Raw genomic sequence first — 20,473 nt, 5'->3', positions numbered from 1 at the left:
GAAGACTTAGTCCCCTAAACATCTAGTCTGAAGTTGAGGATTACTGCAGGGCCTTTCTGATGTGAACAAGGTAAATGCACGCTGTCTTCTATTATAACCTAGTTTTCTGGTCAGATAAATTTAAAACGTGTTCATTCCACTTCTTTCTTTGCCATCCCTGCCCACAGTTAATTCTCTGTGTTCTTACAGACAGACAGCACCATCCAGCCCGGGGTCACACGTACAGTTAAATGTGGAGGTCCTGTGCCGAGAGCTTACCGCCAACATAATGAGACTAGAAAAGGTGACAGGTCTCTTTCCTGGGTTGGGGGCGTTGCAGTAGTGCCTGTCCACTGCCACAGGGCAGGGGTTACACATGCATGGCTGTGCAACAGGCCACCTAAATGACCATACGCAGCCAGGGGATTTTCCACTGAGAGATAGGTTCCAACCCCATCTTCCTTGTTGGTTGACCTTGTGGTTTTCCCACTTGGTTAGAAATCATTCTCTGTGCCATAGGGCCCAATGGTAAGTGTCGGCTGACACAGGGCTCGGGGAGGGGCACGGTCAGGAGTGCCCGCAACCAGAGGGCAGCCCCCAGCTCCACCCAGGCTGGTTGTCGCCATACAGAAAATATTTGCATTCAGTCTCTCTATGATACATGCCATTGTTCCCATCTGACAAAAGCCAAGTTTCAAGTGAACTTGCTCCAGGAGACACACCCAGAGAGCTGGCAGGACTGGAATTTGAACCAGGTCTGACTCCAAAGTTGTGCCTCGAAGCCCTCTGCTTTTACTGCTCCTCAGAATCCAACCTTAGGCCTGGGGGATAAGGCCACTGAGTAGGGAGGTGAACAGGAGAAGGTAGGCACCCAGAAATATCCCCAGAGTTAAACCTAGTTAACATTTCTTATTTCTCCTTTCAGCATGTCTGTCCCTGTCTCATGCTTTATTTTGACCCTTATCCTTAAAGGAAAGGTTTAGAGTGAGTTGTTCAATTCAACTTGCTGCCACAAATGCATCTGGTGGCTTTCCACAATGGTGCAGTTATGCTCACTTGGGAAGAAACATGAAACACAAATGAGTCAAATTATGCTTGTCTTGCAATACTAAATGGTATCTAGCATTTAACCACTGAAGTATGGAGAGCAAAGGAGTCTGCATACTTCTGTTCTAAACCAAGGCATGACAGATAATTCCCACTGAATCACTGTATCGGTGGGCAAGCTTGGAAATTTTCTCTTTTAAATCCACAATTAAGCTAGAGAAGGTATGGGATAGCAAAGAGAACTGTTTTCCCTTCTAAAATGTCAGTTGCTAAGAAGTGAAGATAAAATTTTTTTGATGAAATGCTTAGAAATGTTTGGCTTCCGTGCTGACCTAGAGAACGGGATGGTAATTTTCTCTCTCGTTCACTCTGGCACACAGTGGTGTTCTTTGGACTGGAAACACACGGAACCCTGCTGCCCTCCCGTGCATTTCTTCCCACTCCCCTGCCGGGCCCAGCTGGGACACCACTTTCTGTAATGAGGGACAGGAAAACAGGAGAGCTCGTCCACAACAGGCAGACAGCTGGCCATGTCTTGTGCAGAGCCCAGCTACTTGGCTAGGAGGCCTATACTACCAACAGAAACCTGTGTCCCAAAGCAGAAGAAGGGAAGAGGGGATTTAGGGTCAAAAGGAATGTGTTGAAGTTGTAAAAAGTCATAAGTTGCACACATTGCTCATAGGAATCTTAGTATAAAAATAGCCACCAGGCCACACCCATGTGCTGTTGCTCGGTCTGCACCCCCAAGCCTAAGGGAAGCTGGTAGTAACGCAGCAGCGCATGGTCGGGGGACAGCAGCTGTGTGCTGCGGGAAAGTCAGAGCCAGGTCTCAGCTCTTTCTACTCAGTACCAGCGACTTCCTTCTACTCTCCTGCAGGGACTGGTCATGTCTCAGCCTCCTGATCTAACCTCTTGTAACTTCCCCATTTCTGTTTATGGCATCACTGCCCTTTCAGTCATCCTTTTCATTTGCCACTGATAGATTACGCAGGACTTTGTCAACTAATTAGCTTCAAATGTCTCCTCAGTTTCTCTGAGATGGGCACCATTAGGCCATTCTGACCCCCTACTACCTCCTAGTCTAAGAGTATGAAGTCCAATCTCATTATGGTTTGTATTTGCATTTTCCTAATTACTACTGCGGTCGAGCATCTTTTCATATATATACTGGCCATATGGATTTCTTTCTGTAATATTCCTTCTGTAAATTGCCCATTTATCTCCTTTGTTTTACTTTTGGGGTTTTTGTCTTTGCAGGTGTTTTAAATATTTTGGATATCAGTCTTTTCTTTCACTTCTTTCTCTACCTCCCCACTCCTGCTTTTCCATTCATCTTTGGTCCTGTGGGAAGCTAGGGAAGATATGAAGTAGGAATTTGGGGGATGAAGGCAATGCCTCTTACACGTAAAGAAGTAAATACTTATTTTCTTAGTACTGGGAATGGCATTAATGGTGGAGCAGTGCAGAAGAAAGCATGAACTTTGGAGTCAGATGTCTGTTCTTTTCCCTACTCTGCCACTTACTGTGTGACTGGTCTTGTTACATAGCATCTCTGGCCCTTAGCTTGGTGTATAGAACCTCCCTCTGTGTGTGGTGGTGTGTGGTCAAGGTGAGCACATATGATGTTCCTGGCACATACTGATTAGATCTCTAGGACATCACAGAATGTTCTTCCAAAAGAAGACTGTTCTTTCTTTTGTTCCACAGGGTTCCCTACTCCCTCACAGTATTGGCTCTTGAAAATCCCTTGCTCTGAATTCTTTAAAGTTCGTTTACCCAACAAACATTTACCAAGCACATTTTCAATGCCCAACACTATACTGTGGTCTTAAGATCCACAGATAGGCAGGGTCCATGGGAAATGTCATATCTAATAGGAGTGTTAAACATTATTTGTGGTGTTTGTCCGATTCAGACCATCACATGGGCTTTGTCAAACCCGGTTTCTTATTGTCTCTGAATGCATATGGGTCACACCTGGTGTTGCCAGGTCTTCTGTTTCTGTCTCTACCGACATTTTCAACTTTGTGCCACTCTTTCAAAAATTTTTAGCCTATCTTTTTTCATTTTAAAGTGGTTTGTCAAACAGAATTCTATGCCACAATCATGCATTTATTTGCCTGATCTAAATTGAACCCATGTGTAGCTTTTTATTCAAGATAGAAGAGGTTAAGCTCAAGCATTATATAGACCACAGCAAATATGCCCTTAATATACTCCATTCTATGTAATAACAGGAGCTTTTCTCTTATTTCAAGATACAAAACAACTTACAAAAGCTACTTGAGAATGGTGACTGACCAGCCAGAAGCTTGGACCAATGCAAAACCTCGCACTTCCCTTGAAGTAGGTGCTCCCCAGGCATTCTGGTGGAGTGCTCCCTGCTGGCCAGAGGAGCAAGCAGATGGGCAGCCCCAGCCATGCTTGCCCTTGGAGGTCTCCAGCTCAGGAAATGGGGGAAGGGGAATAATTTTGGTTCCTGTGCAATGAAATTTGACCTTGACTCTCTGAGGAAGTTTTCAGGGCTGCTGCCTGAAAAAAACAGACCCATCTCTGGAGGTCTCAGGAAGGGCCTGGCAGACTTGGACGATTGTGGTTCAGTGGGTTATCGTGACTGTGTCAGCGGTACTGACATACTCCTCCACTCCATGCCTTTTCAGTCCTACCCACCTGCCTTTTCTCTCCTGTACACCCCTCTTAACCAACCTTCAAACTAAGGGATATATTGTGTGCCAACAAACTCGATAGGATCCTTTAAAGAATTTGCCATGACTCTCCCAAAAGATAAAGAAACAAAAAAGTCCTAATGGACAGACTTGCTTCAAACAAATAACATTTTAGTTTTTGGTTTTCTCCCTTCTGCTGTTATGTTCTGGTTTAAGTCACCTGTATATCTTAACTTCTCAGTTGAGTATTGGCAAGAGTATTGGACAAAGTGGATTAAACTATCTCATTTTATGTTTTGTTCCTCTAATAACTAATAGGACTGATTCTCACCCACCCCAGGTCAAGAATTTATGAGACATGAGACTGAAGTACTAAATTAACTTACGTTGAAACCAAAACTAATCTTTAAACCCAAAAGTATGATAGTGATTTGATGCAGGATGAAAAACACTGCATTTTTAAGATTGTAGGTGGACTGTGTGTGTTTTGAAATAGGATGTCTGTAATTAATGCTGAAACCCATCTCAGCACGATGATAGCATGCTTTTCTCTTGCTGACTAAAATATTTAACTAGTGGTTTTGCTAACTTCTATTTACCATATGGGTTGGCTGGTTTTTATTCATAATTATTTAGGTACCCTAATATCTGTAATATAAAAGATATTCTGTTTATCTATGATGCATTTTATAATCATTTCTATGAAATGTATTTTGTTTAATCAGATAAGCTAATAAGTGAATTGGTTACATCATTTGTATTTGTTGGCCTACTGGACAAGAATTGTGCCTGGTGCACCCCTAGCTTTTAATAAATATTCATTGGGTAAAATGCTCTGCCAACGCTGTATTTTGTCAGTTTGTAAATTGTTTTAACAGAGACAATATGCTTTTTAATTGCTTCTCACCTCCTCTCTTCTACTTCCAACTCACCCATACTTCTTTCCTCCCAAGTATTCACTTCCGAAAAACTGATTCAAGTTCTTGGGTTGCAATGATATAGGGGAAAGAAAAATTAACTGTGAAATCAGAAAACCAATGCTTGATTCCTGGGTCCTCATTTTATGAGTTATGTGACCGTAAGCAAAATATTTGGTCATTTTCCCCCATTTTATTGATGAGGATAAAAGTACCAGGGGAAAGTGTCATTGTGAGAATTAAATGTTACAAAGTTTCTAAAGCACATCTGCCATGTGAGGCAAATTGTATACTCTCCTCTTAATAGGAACCATATTCATTATTTCTTAAAATGTTTGCATGTCTGACAGTCCAGTTTTATAAAAGTTCTATGTCAATGCTCTATAGTTAAAACCCATTAGAGATTCAAGAGTGGGTCAGCTACCTCTGGAGAGAAATTCTACAACTGTGTGAAGAGCCTTTAAATGGTTCAAATTTCACTGAATTAGTAACCTTCTATCCAGGAATTTACACCAGAGCAATAAGCAGAGATCTAGTCAAGGATTTATATACAAGAATATTCTTTGAAGCCTTAACAGCAAAATATTAGAGACTATTCAATAGCAGAGCACTTAAATTATGACACTATTTAGAATGGTATTGTCAAAAAATGGCATAGAAAATAGCATTAAAAAGGTAAGCATATAGAGAGGATGTGGAAAAGGGAACCCTCCTACACTGTTGATGGGAATGTAAGTTGGTATAGCCACTATGCAAAACAGTATGAAGGTTCCTCAGAAAACTAAAAATAGAATTATGAGACGATCCAGCAATCCCGCTCCTGGGCATATATCCAGACAAAACTATAATCCAAAAAGATACATGCACCCCAATGTTCATAGCAGCACTATTCACAATAGCCAAGACATGGAAACAACCTAAATGTCCATCGACAGATGAATGGATAGAGAAGACGTGGTAAATATATACAATGGAATACTACTCAGCCTTAAAAAAAAAAGAATGAAATAATGCCATTTGCAGCAACATGGATACAACTAGAGATTGAAGTCATAAAGAGAAAGACAAATACCATATGATATCACTTACATGTAGAATCTAAATTATGACACAAATGAACCTATCTATGAAACAGAAACAGACTCAGGCATAGAGAACAGACTTGTGGTTGCCACGGGGGAGGGTGTTGGGGGAGGGATGGAGTGGGAGGTTAGGGTTAGTAGATATAAGCTATTATATATGGAGTGGATGGATAACAAGGCCCTACTGTATAGCACAGAGAACTATATTCAGTATCCTATGATAAGCCATAATGGGAAAGAACATAAAAGAATTATATATGTATAACAATCTCTTTGCTGTACAGCAGAAATTAACACAACATTGTAAATCAACTATACTCCAATTACAAAGAAAACTGTTAACTTGGTGTTGTAACTGAACAGGGCCCTATGGAGCCTTCCCATAAAAGAACCCCCACGTCCTCTGCCTGCCTCCTGTCTGTAGAAAAACCTAAGCCTCCTAGGCCTTCCCCGAGTTCCAAAGAGTAACTTTAATCAGAAGGGTGAGAAAATGCAGAAATAAGGGAAAACAGTCAAGCAAGACAATAATAGTTCAGCCATTAAAGTCAAGGACTTTTAGTTCCTCCTCAAGGGCTAGAGATAATATTCTGAGCCATGTCCTTTGAGCTGTTTTGCAGATCCTGAAACCCCCACCAGGTGGAAGAAGTTAACTGTGTGCTGCCCACGAGCACTGAGACCCCAGACCTGTTGGAACAGAAGGTTGACGATGTTGACTCCCAATTAACCTCACCACCAGCCAATCAGAAGAATGTCCAGGAGCTGATCACACACCCCATGACCCCCTCCCTCACCCTGTCTTTAAAAACCTTTCCCTGAAAGCCTTCAAGGAGTTTGGGCCTTTTAAGCACTGGCTGCCTGGACTCCCTGCTTGGCCTGCAATAAACACTGCACTTTCCTTCACCACGATCCAGTGTGGTGTGTCAGTAGATTGGCTTTACTGCACGTGGGCAAGCCGACCCAAGTTTGGTTCGGTAACAGTGACAGTAAAGGGAATCAGAACACAAAGATAGCAGGGAAGTAGCAAACTCAGGTTTGGAGGGAACAAGAGCCAGGTGGCTGAAACTACCCAAGCTTAAAAGCTGGGGAGGGTCTGGGTGGAGCTGAAACTCTGCCCTCTGCAGAAGGGGCACGTCAGGTGGCGCTAATGTCTCAGAGGGGGCGTAATGAGCCTGGTTCTGCAAATGCTGGGTCAACTGCAAACTGGATCCAGCTGCTGCTCCAGAAAGAAACTGCCAGTGCCAAGCCGAAGAAGTGAGGATAAGGCGACACTCACTGTAACAGGAGGAAGTTTAGCAGCTCTGAGGGAGTAAACAGAAAGGAGCAATCCCTTCTTCCCGTTCAGCGCAGTCTCTCTCTAGGGCCCTTTGTTAGCGGAATCTAACAGGGAACAGCTGGCAAAACATCAATACGGTTTGAAGTGTTGCAACCTTAGCATCACAAGGGAGGGCTTCAAGCTAAGAGGGAATCCCTTAATACTGGCTACTAGCCACCCCGTGGGCTACGCAGCATCCATACACACCGTTTCTTGTCCTTTTTTTTTTTTTTTTTTTTTTGCGGTACGCGGGCCTCTTACTGTTGTGGCCTCTCCCGTTGCGGAGCACAGGCTCCGGACGCGCAGGCTCAGTGGCCATGGCTCACGGGCCCAGCCGCTCCGTGGCATGTGGGATCTTCCCAGACCGGGGCACGAACCCGCGTCCCCTGCATCGGCAGGCAGACTCTCAACCACTGCGCCAGGGAAGCCCCATACACACCTTTTCTATACATATTTGAACTCTCACGCAACAAGAAACACAACTCTGTTTCTAACGAGACACCACTCTACTTCATACAAAGGAAGACAGTCTCATCCTTACCTGAAAATGATGAGATGCAAAGTCCCAACATTGGCTGTATCCATCTCTGCGATTCAGCAACTTCCACAAGCTGCTTGGAGACCCGGCCTACAACCTCCACCCAACCTCTTCCGCTTCCTCCACGAGTTCCCTGCTTCCCCCGGGTCCCGCCCCTCCCCGAGCACAGGTGTTTGGCGGTTCAAAGCTTCCAAGAAGCCTCGAAAGGGAGCTGAGGATTTGGTTCGCTTCACGGTGCACATCTCCGCGCTCGACAGCCTCCAACTCAAGGAGTTCTTCGGGGGTGGGGAGGTGACACGGTCCTCCGAAGTGTCCAGGGACCTGCACATCCTGCCAGCCTCTCTGATCCCCATACCGCCCCCTCGATGAGCCCCGGCCCTGGGGCCCTGATGCGTCCTGGTTGCACCAGCGGCTCCCCGGCAGAAAGGAGGGGCGTGGAGAGGAGGGGCCTCGACGTGTTGGAGGTGCCAACGGACCATCCCCCACGCCACGCCCTCACCATCCAGACCTGCCATCTTTAACTGTGGGAGTACCAAGGAGGCGTCCCGTGCCCCTGCCGAGCCCTGCACACCAAGGCTGAACTTGCCCTCTTGGACCCCTTTTCCAAGGAAGAAGGCTCAGGCCTCAGTCCTACCTGCCTAAGTGAGTTGGCATTGATGCAGAGTCCCACAGGCTGGACCAGGGACCTTGGGAAACAGGAAGGCAGGGAGAGGAAAAGGAAGGAGGGCCCACCACCACCTTTCTGAGCCAAGCTACAGAGCTCATCACCCAGGGCTGCAGGAGGAGAAGGCAAGCACCTACCCTGTAGCTCTGCAGGATTACCGGGATGGGGTGCACATCCTGCTTCATGGAGATCCCAGTGACCCATCCCCTGCCCTCAGGGAGGGTGTGAGGAAGGCAGCCAACTAGCTGAAGTGTCAGAGGCAATCCTGCACCTGTACCTGTCCTAACTCCTGCCTAACTCCTAACTCCTGCCTGAAGAAGGAGTGGCCCCTTCCCCAGGACTCCAGCACTGGCAGCTGCCTCCTTCTTCTCTCCCTGGTGCCTGGCCCTGTCTCCTGATCTTATAATCTAGGGGCCATTTCTAGATGTAATCGGACCAAGAATGGGGAAAATAATGAATTCAAAGTTCCCCAAAGAGTTTTAATTAAAAATAAAATAATAATTAAAATAAATTAATAAAATTATTTTATTTAATAAAATTATTTTAATTATAAAATTATTAATAAAATTATTCCTCAAATTTGGTCACAGTGCCATCTGAATATTCTATCCTCTAGTGACTAAACTGTAAAGTTAGCCTCCAACAAAACTTGAGTAGAATATTAAAGGGAAGGAGGGACTTCCCTGGTGGCACAGTGGTTAAGAATCCGCCTGCCAATGCAGGGGACACGGGTTCGAGCCCTGGTCCGGGAAGGTCCCACATTCCGCAGAGCAACTAAGCCCGTGTGCCACAACTACTGAGCCTGTGATTTAGAGTCCACGAGCCATAACTAATGAGCACACGTGCCACAACTACTGAAGCCTGTGCGCCTAGAGACTGTGCTCCTCAACAAGAGAAGCCACCGCAGTGAGAAGCCTGCGCACCTCAATGAAGAGTAACCCCCACTCGCCACAACTAGAGAAAGCCCGCGGGCAGCAATGAAGAACCAACGCAGCCATAAATAAATAAATACATTTTTAAAAAATAATTAAAAAGGGAAGGAAAATTGTTACTATAAACAAATTTATAATACATATCATACAAATGCATACACACACAAAGGAAGAAAATATGCATAGCTGCTCTAGTCATTTCTGTAACTAATTGCAAAGATATAATCTTCTTCCATCTTCCACTACCCATTTCATCTTTTCTTTGCCCTCAGAAAGAACCTCAGCTGGTCACAATTCTAATAAAGGTGACTCAAATCTTTATTCCTGAAGGGTCTGAATTCCCAGAGCCTTTCTCTCTCTCTCTTCTTCCTCCCCACTCCCCTTTGTTGTTGTTATTTGTGGTGGTGGTAGTGGTGGTGGTTGCATGTTGGTTCAATGGCTTTAATAAACCAAAAGAGATATTTGGCAGTCTTAGCTTCCAATTCAATTGAAACATTTGTCCATTAGGAACCAACACCTCCAAACCAGCAGAGCTCAAAATGGCAGGGATGGGAAGCAAGACTCCCATAAGTAGATTTTTAGCCATAATAGTGTAAGGAGCTACCCTTAACTCCAACCTCGACTCCTATAGGCCCCATGCCTATAGGAGAGGCACACATATGTTGGTTTCTTCATCCTGTAAAATGAAACCCCATGCTTTCAGGGTGTCTCTCCTAACTGGTAGCCTAACAGGGCCTTCATGAGGCCATGTCACTGTCTTATTAAGCCAGCAGCTGCTAAGCAATGGCGTATGTGGTAAAAACCAGTGAATTCTGTGGGCACTAGCCCTCTACTGAAATTCTTGTGCTGTGAAATGAGCTTCTTGATCAGAAGCAATGTGGTGCGTAGCGAAGTCACCATGATGGTAAGGCAGAAACATTATGGACAAGGAAGGCAGATCAATATCTAGGGGACAAATCTATTCCAAAGAGAAATCTTTCCCCTCCATGCTAGAAGAGGTCCCAAGCAATAGTCTTGCCACCAAGTGGATGGCCACAGAGGAATGACACTCTATGGAAGGCTGTTGCCAGGTTACGCACTCAGCTGGGGCATCCTTGGTGAGGGGAAGTTTGTGAGGTTGAACCCAGAACAAAACTTCATGATAATATTTATTCTCTACTTAAAGATTAAAATCTGAATGGGCTCTTTTAGATTGAACAAGGACTCTAGTTCTTAGAGTTGCCCTTTGAAAAAATAGAGATATTCAGTTTCCGGTCTGCCTCCGCATCAGCACTGGACTTGTTAAAACGCTGTTTATTAAGTGGATGCCCAGTTAGGAAGTCAGTCCAAGCCAGTCAGGGGGGTGTGAAGAAATTTCCTAGGTTGCTTGGCATTGAATGGTTCTGCTGACCACTTTAGGCGAGAACAGTGGTGAGTGAGCTATGTGCATCCTTCCACTGCACATTCCCTCCTTTTTAAGGCTGTGGCAATTTCCATTCAAGGGTTAAAGCCGCCCATGGGGAAATTAAGCCATTTCTTGGTAAACAAAGAAACAAGAACAGCAGTCACATGATGATGCTGGGGCTCTGACACGGCTGATCTCTGTAACGTTGCGTGAAGGATGTGATATGCTGTCAGCTTTACAGATAAGCATTTGTGACCCAATTTGTTTGCTTCAGAGAGGTAGTTTACTGACAGAAGAAAAATGAAGGCAGAGTACTGATTGCACAATCAAATCCGAGTGGCTGCTGAACAGAATAAAATGCTGTGTAAATCCAGAAGCCACCCTGGAGTAAAGAAAACTAAATAACAAGGAGGAAGAGGGATTCACTAGAAATGAAATACTGGGTGATTTCTACTTACATCTCCCCATAAATTTTTTTAAACTTTGGTAACTAAAATAGGTATGAGCTCTATCTTGTTAGTACTACTTAAGGTATATATTTAATTATCTTAAATGCTCTGTAATTTTATGGTTTTGATTTTAGGTTGCAAACATTTAAAATCTGCAGCAGTAAGTTCTGAGTTTTGCCAGTTCTTTCACTGTCATGTAATCATATAATCATGCCAATTGTATGACTGGTAGTCATATGAAGCAACTGTAAACCTTTCTGAGCAATTGATTCATTTCTACATTTGAGAGGCAGAGTATTAAATTGGGTGGTAATCCAACTATGTCAAGTTGTAGTCTCCAGAAGAAGAATCTCTATATCAAATTGTACACTCCGGAAGAAGGATTTATCCAGGGAAGGAAAGAACATGACTGGCTCCAATCAGAACTAGATCTTCCATTTCTGCATGGAGCCTAAATGAAGGTTAAAAGTTTGCTAGTTTCAGATGAAATGGCAGAGTAGGAAGACCCTGAGCTCACCTCCTCCCATGGGTGCACCAAAATTACAACTATTTACAGAGCAACTATTGATGAAAACAACCTGAAGACTAGCAGAAAAGATTTTCCACAACCAAAGATATAAAGAAGGAACCACAATGATATTGGTAGGAGGGGTGGAGATACAGTAGAGTCAAGGTCCACATCCCTAGACAGGCAATCCACAATCAGAAGGACAATCACAATTGCAGAGGTTTTCCCAAAGAAATGAGGGTTTTGAGCTCCCACATTGGGCTCCCCAACCCAGGGTCCTGCGCCAGGAAGACAAGTCCCCAGAACCGCTGGCTCTGAAGGCCAGATGGGCTTACTTCTGGGAGAGCCAGAGGGCTATAGGAAACAAACTCCACTTTTAAAGGGCTCATGCAAAATCTCACATGCTCAGAGACCCAACACAGAGGCAGTAATCTGAAAGGAGCCTGATCAGACCCACTTGCTCATCTTGGAGAGCTTCCTAGAGCAGCGGGAGGCAAATAGGACTCCCCTTAGGGACATAAATACTGACAGCAGCCATTTTGACAAGCCTGTTCTATGACAAGGACACTGGTCCTGGAAACTGCCATTTTGGAGTCCTCTCCAGCCTATTAGCATCAGGGCTTATCTGCCCACCAGCTGGTCAGCACCTGCCCTGGAAACCCACTTGCCCCTGGACCCAGCCCTGTCCACCAATAGGCCAGCACCAACCCCAGGGCTCCCTGAGATGTGCAGCCAGCAATGCCATGACCCTGCCCCACCAGCAGGCCAGCAGCTTTTGTATGAGGCAGGGCCTGGCAGCCAACCAGACCAGGCACCAGCCCTGCCTACCAGGGCACTAACAGTAGTCAGCCACACCATAACAGATGGGCCCATGCAGCCAACATAGGGGGCGACCCTAGAGCATATTAATCTGGTGACCTGAAGGGAGTGTGCTGCTGGGCCCCATAGGATGTCTCCTACATAAGGACACTGGTCTAGGATCAGGAAATGTAACTGATCCACCTAACACATAGAAATAAAAACAGAGAAATAGGCAAAATGTGGCGACAGGGGCTTCCCTGGTGGCACGGTGGTTAAGAATCCGCCTGCCAATGCAGGGGACATGGGTTAGAGCCCTGGTCCAGGAACTAGATCCCACATGCCGCGGAGCAACTAAGCCCATGCGCCACAACTACTGAGCCTGCACTCTAGAGCCCACAAACCACAACTACTGAAGCCCACACGCCTTAAAGCCTGTGCTCCGCAACGAGAAGCCACTGCAATGAGAAACCCGCACACCACAACAAAGAGTAGCCCCCGCTCGCCACAACTAGAGAAAGCCCATGCACAACAACAACGACCCAAGGCAGCCATAAATAAATAAATAAATGAATAAGTGAATGAATGGTGATAGAGGAGTGTGTTCCAAAAAAAAAGGAACAAGAAAAAGCCCCAGAAAAAGAACTAAGCAAAGTAATCTACCCAATAAAGAGATCAAGGTAATGATCATAAAGATGTTCAACAAACTCAGGAAAAGAAAGAATGAATACAGTGAGAAGTTTAACTAAGAGTTCGAAACTAAAAAGAAAAACTAAACAGAGCTTAAGAATACAGTAACTAAAATTAAAAATATACCAGAAAGAAAAACAGATTCAGTAGACTGGATGATTCAGAGGAACAGATCAGTGAACTGGAAGACAGAGCAGTGGAATCACTCAAGGTGAACAGAAAAAAGAAAAAATAATTTTTAAAAATGAGGATAGGGCTTCCCTGGTGGCACAGTAGTTAAGAATCCACCTGCCAATGCATGGGACATGGGTTCAAGCCCTGGTCTGCGAAGATCCCACATGCTGGAGAGCAACTAAGTCCATGCGCCACAACTACAGAGCCTGTGCTCAAGAGCCCGCAAGCCACAGCTACTGAAGCCTGGGTGCCTAGACCCCATGCTCTGCAACTAGAGAAGCCACCACAATGAGAAGCCCGCGCACAGCAACAAAGAATAGCCCCCTCTCACTGCAACTAGAGAAAAGCCTGCGCACAGCAACGAAGACCCAATGCAGCCAGAAATAAATTAATTTTTTAAAAAATGAGGATAGTTGAAGAGACCTCTGGGACAACATCAAGTGTACTGACATTTGCATTATAGGGATCTCAGAAGGAAAAAAGAGAGAGAGGGGGGCAGAAAAGTTATTTAAACAAATAACAGGTGAAAACTTCCCTAACCTGGGAAAGGAAACAGAAGTCCAGATCCAGGAAGCACAGACAGTCCCAAATAAGCTGAACTCAAAGATATCCACACCAAGATACATTGCAATTAAAATGGCAAAAATTAAAGGTAAAGAATCTTAAAAGCAGCAAGGAAAAAGCAACTAGTTACATATAAAGGAACTCCCATAAGACTACCAGGTGACTTTTCAGCAGAAACTTAGCAGGCGCGAAGGGAGTGGCACAATACATTTAAAGTGATGAGAAGAAAAAACGTAAAACCAAGAATGCTCTACCTGGCAATCTACTCAGATTTTAAGGAGTGATAGAGTTTTATAGACAAGCAAAAGCTAAAAGAGTTCAGCACCACTAAATCAGCTTTACAAAAGTTAAAGGGAGTTCTCTAACTGGAAAAGAAAAGACCACAACTAGAAATATGAAAATTATGAAAAGAAAAATCTCATTGATAAAGGCTAACATGCAGTAAAGGTAGTAGGTCAACCACTTATAAAGCTGGTAGGAAGTGTAAAAGACAAAAGTAGTAAAATCACCTCTATCCACAATAAGTAGTTAAGAGATATGCAGGGGCTTACCTGGTGGCGCAGTGGTTGAGAGTTCGCCTGCCGATGCAGGGGACGTGGGTTCGTGCCCCGATCCGGGAAGATCCCACATGCCGCGGAGCGGCTGGGCCCGTGAGCCATGGCCGCTGGGCCTGCGCGTCCGGAGCCTGTGCTCCGCAGCGGGAGAGGCCACAACAGTGAGAGGCCGGCGTACCGCAAAAAAAAAAAAAAAAAAAAAAAAAAAGAGATATGCAGAACAAAAGGATGTAAAGAATGATGTCAAAAATATTAAGCATGGGAGACAGATAAAATTGCAATGTTGTTAGAATGTGTTTGAACTTAAGAGATCATCAACTCAGTTTCCATTTCATTACTTGTGATTGGTCCGTTCATATTTTCTATTTCTTCCTGGTTCAGTCTTGGAAGGTTATACCTTTCTAAGAATTTGTCCATTTCTTCCAGGTTGTCCATTTAATTGGCATAGAACTGCTTGTAGTAGTCTCTTAGGATGCTTTGTATTTCTGCAGTGTCTGTCGTAACTTCTCCTTTTTCATATCTAATTTTATTGATTTGAGTCCTCTCCCTCTTTTTCATGATGAATCTGGCTAAAGGTTTATTAACTTTATCTTCTCAAAGAACCAGCTTTTAGTTTTATTGATCTTTGCTATTGCTTTCTTTGTTTCTATTTCATTTATTTCTGCTCTGATCTTTATGATTTCTTTCCTTCTTCTAACTTTGGGTTTTGTTTTTTCTTCTTTCTCTAGTTCCTTTAGGTGTAAGTTTAGATTGCTTATTTGAGATTTTTCTTGTTTCTTGAGGTAGGATTGTACTGCTATAAACTTCCCACTTAGAACAGCTCTTGCTGCATCCCATAGGTTTTGGATGATCATGTTTTCATTGTCATTTGTCTCTAGGTACTTTTTATTTTATAAATTTATTTATTTATTTATTTATTTATGTTTGCACTGGGTCTTCATTGCTATGCGCTGGCTACTCTAGCTGTGGTGAGCAGGGGCTGCTCTTCATTGCGGTGCATGGACATCTCACTGCAGTGGCTTCTGCTGTTGCGGAGCAAGGGCTCTAGGCATGCGGGCTTCAGTAGTTGTGGCTCGCGGGCTCTAGAGCACATGCTCAGTAGCTGTGGTGCATGGGCTTAGTTGCTCCGTGGCATGTGGGATCTTCCCAGACCAGGGCTTGAACCCATGTCCCCTGCATTGGAAGGCAGATTCTTAACCACTGAGCCACCAGGGAAGTCCTTCTAGGTATTTTTTGATTTCCTCTTTGATTTCTTCAGTGATCTCTTGGTTATTTAGTAACGTATCGTTTAGTCTCCATGTATTTGTGTTTTTTATGTTTTTTTCCCTGTAATTTATTTCTAATCTCATAGAAAAGATTAAAAAAATTCCAACAACAAAAGTCCAGGACCAGATGGCTTCACAGGTGAATTCTATCAAACATTTAGAGAATAGCTAACACTAATCCTTCTCAAACTCTTCCAAAAAATTGCAGAGGAAGGAACACTCCCAAACTCATCCTACGAGGCCACCATCACCCTGATACCAAAACCAGACAAAGATACTACAAAAAAAGAAAACTACAGACCAATATCACTGATGAATGTAGATGCAAAAATCCTCAACAAAATACAGGTGAACAGAATCCAACAATACATTAAAAGGATCATACACCATGATCAAGTGGGATTTATCCCAGGGATGCAAGGATCCTTCAATATATGCAAATCAATCAATGTGATACAAAATACTAACAAACTGAAGAATAAAAACCATATGATCATCTTAATAGATACAGGAAAAGCTTTTGACAAAATTCAACACCCATTTAGGACAAAAATTCTCCAGAAAGTAGGCATAGAGGGAACCTACCTCAACATAATAAAGGCCATATGCAACAAACCCACAGCAAACATCATTCTTAATGGCGAAAAACTGAAAGCATTTCCTCTAAGATCAGGAACAAGACAAGGATGTCCACTCTCACCACTATTATTCAACATAGTTTTGGAAGTGCGAGCCATGGCAATCAGAGAAGAAAAAGAAATAAAAGGAATACAAATTGGAAAAGAAGAAGTAAAACTGTCACTCTTTGCAGATGACATGATACTATACATAGAAAATCCTAAAGATGCCACCAGAAAATTACTAGAGCTAATCAGTGAATTTGGTATAAAGTTGCAGGATACAAAATTAATGCACAGAAATCTCTCGCATTCCTATACACTAACAACAAATGATCAGAAAGAGAAATTAGGGAAACAATCCCATTCACCACTGCAAAATAAAAACCTAGGAACAAACCTACAAACCTAGGAACAAAGGAGGTAAAAGACCTGTACTCAGAAAACGATAAGACACTGATGGAAGAAATCAAAGGTGACACAAACAGATGGAGAAATATACCATGTTCTTGGATTGGAAGAATCAATATTGTCAAAATGACTATACCACCCAAAGCAATCTACAGATTCAATGCAATCCCTATCAAATTACCAATGGCATTTTTTACAGAACTAGAACAAAAAATCTTAAAATTTGTATGGAGACCCAAAAGACCCCAAATAGCCAAAGCAATCTTGAGGGAAAAAAGTGGAGCTGGAAGAATCAGACTCCCAGACTTAAGACTGCAATACAAAGCTACAGTAATCAAGACAATGTGGTACTGGCACAACAAAAGAAATATAGATCAATGAAACAGGATAGAAAGCCCAGAGATAAACCCATGCACCTATGATCAACTAATCTATGACAAAGGAGGCAACAGTATACAATGGAGAAAAGACAGCCTCTTCAATAAGTGGTGCTGGGAAAACTGGACAGCTACATATAAAAGAATGAAATTAGAACACTCCCTAACACCATACACAAAAATAAACTCAAACTGGATTAGAGACCTAAATGTAAAACTGGACACTATAAAACTCTTAGAGGAAAACACAGGAAGAACACTCTTTGACATAAATCACAACAAGATCTTTTTTAACCCACCTCCTAGAGTAATGGAAATAAAAACAAAAATAAACAAATGGGACCTAACGAAACTTAATAGCTTTTGCACAGCAAAGGAAACTATAAACAAGATGAAAAGACAGCCCTCAGAATGGGAGAAAATATTTGCAAATGTATCAACAGACAAAAGATTAATCTCCAAAATATATAAACAGCTCATACAGCTCAATATTTAAAAAAACAAACAATCCAATCAAAAAATGGGCAGAAGACCTAAACAGACATTTCTCCAAAGAAGACATACAGATGGCCAAGAGGCACATGAATGTCACTAATCATATCACTAATTATCAGAGAAATGTAAATCAAAACTACAGTGAGGTATCACCTCACACCAGTCAGAATGGCCATCATCAGAAAATCTACAAACAACAAATGCTGGAGAGGGTGTGGAGAAAAGGGTACCCTCTTGCACTGTTGGTGGGAATGTAAATTGATAACAGCCATTATGGAGAACAGTATGGAGGTTCCTTAAAAAACTAAAAATAGACTTACCATATGACCCAGCAATCCCACTACTGGGAATATACCCAGAGAAAACCATAATTCAAAAAGACACATGCACCCCAGTGTTTATTGCAGCACTATTTACAATAGCCAGGTCATGGAAGCAACCTAAATGCCCATTCATAGATGAGTGGATAAAGAAGATGTGGCACATATATACAGTGGAATATTAGCCATGAAAAGGCATGAAATTGGGTCATTTGTAGAGACATGGGTGGACCTAGAGACTCTCATACAGAGTGAAGTAAGTCAGAAAAATAAATATCATATATTAACGCATATATGTGAAATCTAGAAAAATAGTACAGATGAACCAGTTTGCAAGGCAGAAATAGAGACAGAGATGTAGAGAACAAACGTATGGACACCAAGGGGGGACAGTCAGGGGGTGGGTGGGAAGAATTGGGAGATTGGGATTGACATATATACACTAATATGTATAAAATAGATAATAAGAACCTGCTATCTAAAAAATAAATTAAATTTTAAAAAAGAAAAAAAAAAATGCTTCACAATTCACCTTTTTTTTCTTTTTACAATTGATAAGCCAGTATTGATACATTATTTTTAACTAAAGTTCATAGTTTACATTAGAGTTCATTCTTTGTGTTGTCTATTAGCTTTGAAAAATGCATAATGTTGTATATTCACCATTATAATATCATAAAAAATAATTTCACTGCCCTGAAAAATCCCCATGCTTCATCTATTTGTCCTTTCCTCCCTCCCTCCCTCCCTCCCCAGCCCTTGGCTACCAATGATCTTTTTACTGTCTCCAGTTTTGCCTTTTCCAGAATGTCATATGGTTGGAATCATATAGTATTGTAGCTTTTTCAGACTGGTTTCTTTCACATAACAATATGTATTTAAGATTCCCTCAAGTCTTTTCATGGCTTGAAAACTCATTACATTTTATTGCTGAATAGTATTTCATTGTATATATGTACCACAATGTGTTTATCCATTCACTTATTGAAGGATGTCTTGGTTGTTTCCAATTTTTTTGTAATGATGAATAAAGCTGCTATAAACAACAAAAAAGAGATCATCAACTTAAAATAATCACGTATATATGTGTATATTGCTATACATAAGCCTCATGGTAACCAAAACCAAACATCTGTAATAGAAACACACACAAAAAAGAGAAAGGAATCCAAACATAACACTAAATATAGTCATCAAATTACTAGGGAAGAGAACAAAAGAAGAAGAAAGGAAAAATAACTACAAAAACAATCAGAAAACAATTAACGAAATGGCAATAAATACATACCTACCAATAATTACTTTAAATGTAAATGGACTAAATTCTCCAATCAAAAGACCCAGAGTGGCTGAATGGCTACAAAAACAAGACCCATATATATGCTGCCTACAGGAGGCTCACTTCAGATCTAAAGACACACACAGACTGAAAGTGAGGGGATGGAAAAAGGGATTCCATGCAAATGAAAACAAAAAGAAAGCTGGGTAGCAATACTTATATCAGACAAAATAGACTTTAAAACAAAGACTGTAACAAGAGACAAAGAAGGACATTATATAATGACAAAAGGATCAATCCAACAAGAAGATATAATAATTGTACGTATATAGGCAACAACATAAGAGCACCTAAATATATAAAGCAAATATTATCCAACATAAAGGGAGAAAGTGACAGTAACACAATAATCTTAGGGGACTTTAATATCCCACCTACATCAGTGGACAAATCATCCAGAAAGAAAATCAATAAGGAAACACTTATTGATTACATTCAATAAGTGTTACATTCGACCAAAAGACATAATAGCTATATATAGAATATTCCATCCAAAAGTAGCAGAATACATTCTTTCCAAGTGCACACGTAACATTCTCCAGGATAGGCTGCATGCTAAGCAACAAAACAAGTCTCAATAAATTTAAAAATACTAAAATCATATCAAATATAGTTTCTACCAACAACAGTATGAGACTAGAAATGACAAGGACAAGGAAAAAAACTGCAAAAAACACAAACACGTGGAAGCTAAACAATATGCTACTAAACAACCAATGTGTCACTGAAGAAAACAAAGAGGAAATCAAAAAATATCTGGAAACAAATGAAAATGGAAACACACAATCCAAAAATATATGGGATGTAGCAAAAGCAATTCTAAGAGAGAGGTTTATTGTGATACAAGCCTACCTCAGGAAACAAGAAAAATCTCAAGTAAAAAATCTAACCTTGGGCTTCCCTGGTGGCGCAGTGGTTGAGAGTCTGCCTGCTGATGCAGGGGACACGGGTTCATGCCTCAGTCCGGGAGGATCCCACATGCCACGGAGCGGCTGGGCCCGTGAGCCATGGCCACTGAGCCTGCGTGTCCGGAGCCTGTGCTCTGCAACGGGAGAGGCCACAACAGTGAGAGGCCCACGTACTGCAAAAAAAAAAAAAAAAAATCTAACCTTACACCTAAAAGAACTAGAAAAAGGAGGATAAACAAAACCCAAAGTTAGTAGAAGAAATCATAAAGATCAGAGCAGAAGTAAATGAAATAGAGACTAAAGAACAATAGAAAAGATTAATGAAATGCAGAGTTGATCTTTGAAAAGATAAACAAAATTGATAAACCTTTATCCAGACTCATTAAAAAAAAGAGAGAGAGAGAGAGGGCCCAGGTAATAAAATCAGAAATGAAAGAGAAGTAACAACCAACACCACAGAAATACAAAGGATTATAAGACATT

General features: G+C 42.1%; 1 protein-coding gene and 1 pseudogene across 3 annotated transcripts in view; both read left to right on the top strand.

Moving 5' to 3' along the window:
- Positions 1–4,534, top strand: part of GRAMD2B (GRAM domain containing 2B) — a 104,906-nt gene extending 100,372 nt beyond the window's left edge. Inside the window, exons 13-14 of one of the 3 annotated variants that reach the window (XM_032625454.1) lie at positions 190–283; positions 3,285–4,534. In XM_032625454.1, coding sequence (XP_032481345.1) covers positions 190–283; positions 3,285–3,326 — 136 coding nt within the window. In that variant the 3' untranslated portion in view covers positions 3,327–4,534. The remainder of the gene's footprint in view (positions 1–189; positions 284–3,284) is intronic. The other 2 variants (XM_032625455.1, XM_032625453.1) reach the window with 2 other exon arrangements.
- A 2,320-nt stretch (positions 4,535–6,854) lies between these two features.
- Positions 6,855–8,491, top strand: LOC116751043 (annotated as a pseudogene).
- Positions 8,492–20,473: the final 11,982 nt, after the last annotated feature.

This window comes from Phocoena sinus, chromosome 3 (assembly GCF_008692025.1).
Source record: "Phocoena sinus isolate mPhoSin1 chromosome 3, mPhoSin1.pri, whole genome shotgun sequence".
NCBI lineage: Eukaryota > Metazoa > Chordata > Mammalia > Artiodactyla > Phocoenidae > Phocoena > Phocoena sinus.
The sequence above is the reverse complement of the archived record's forward strand: the minus strand, read 5'-3'. Positions and strand labels throughout refer to the sequence as shown.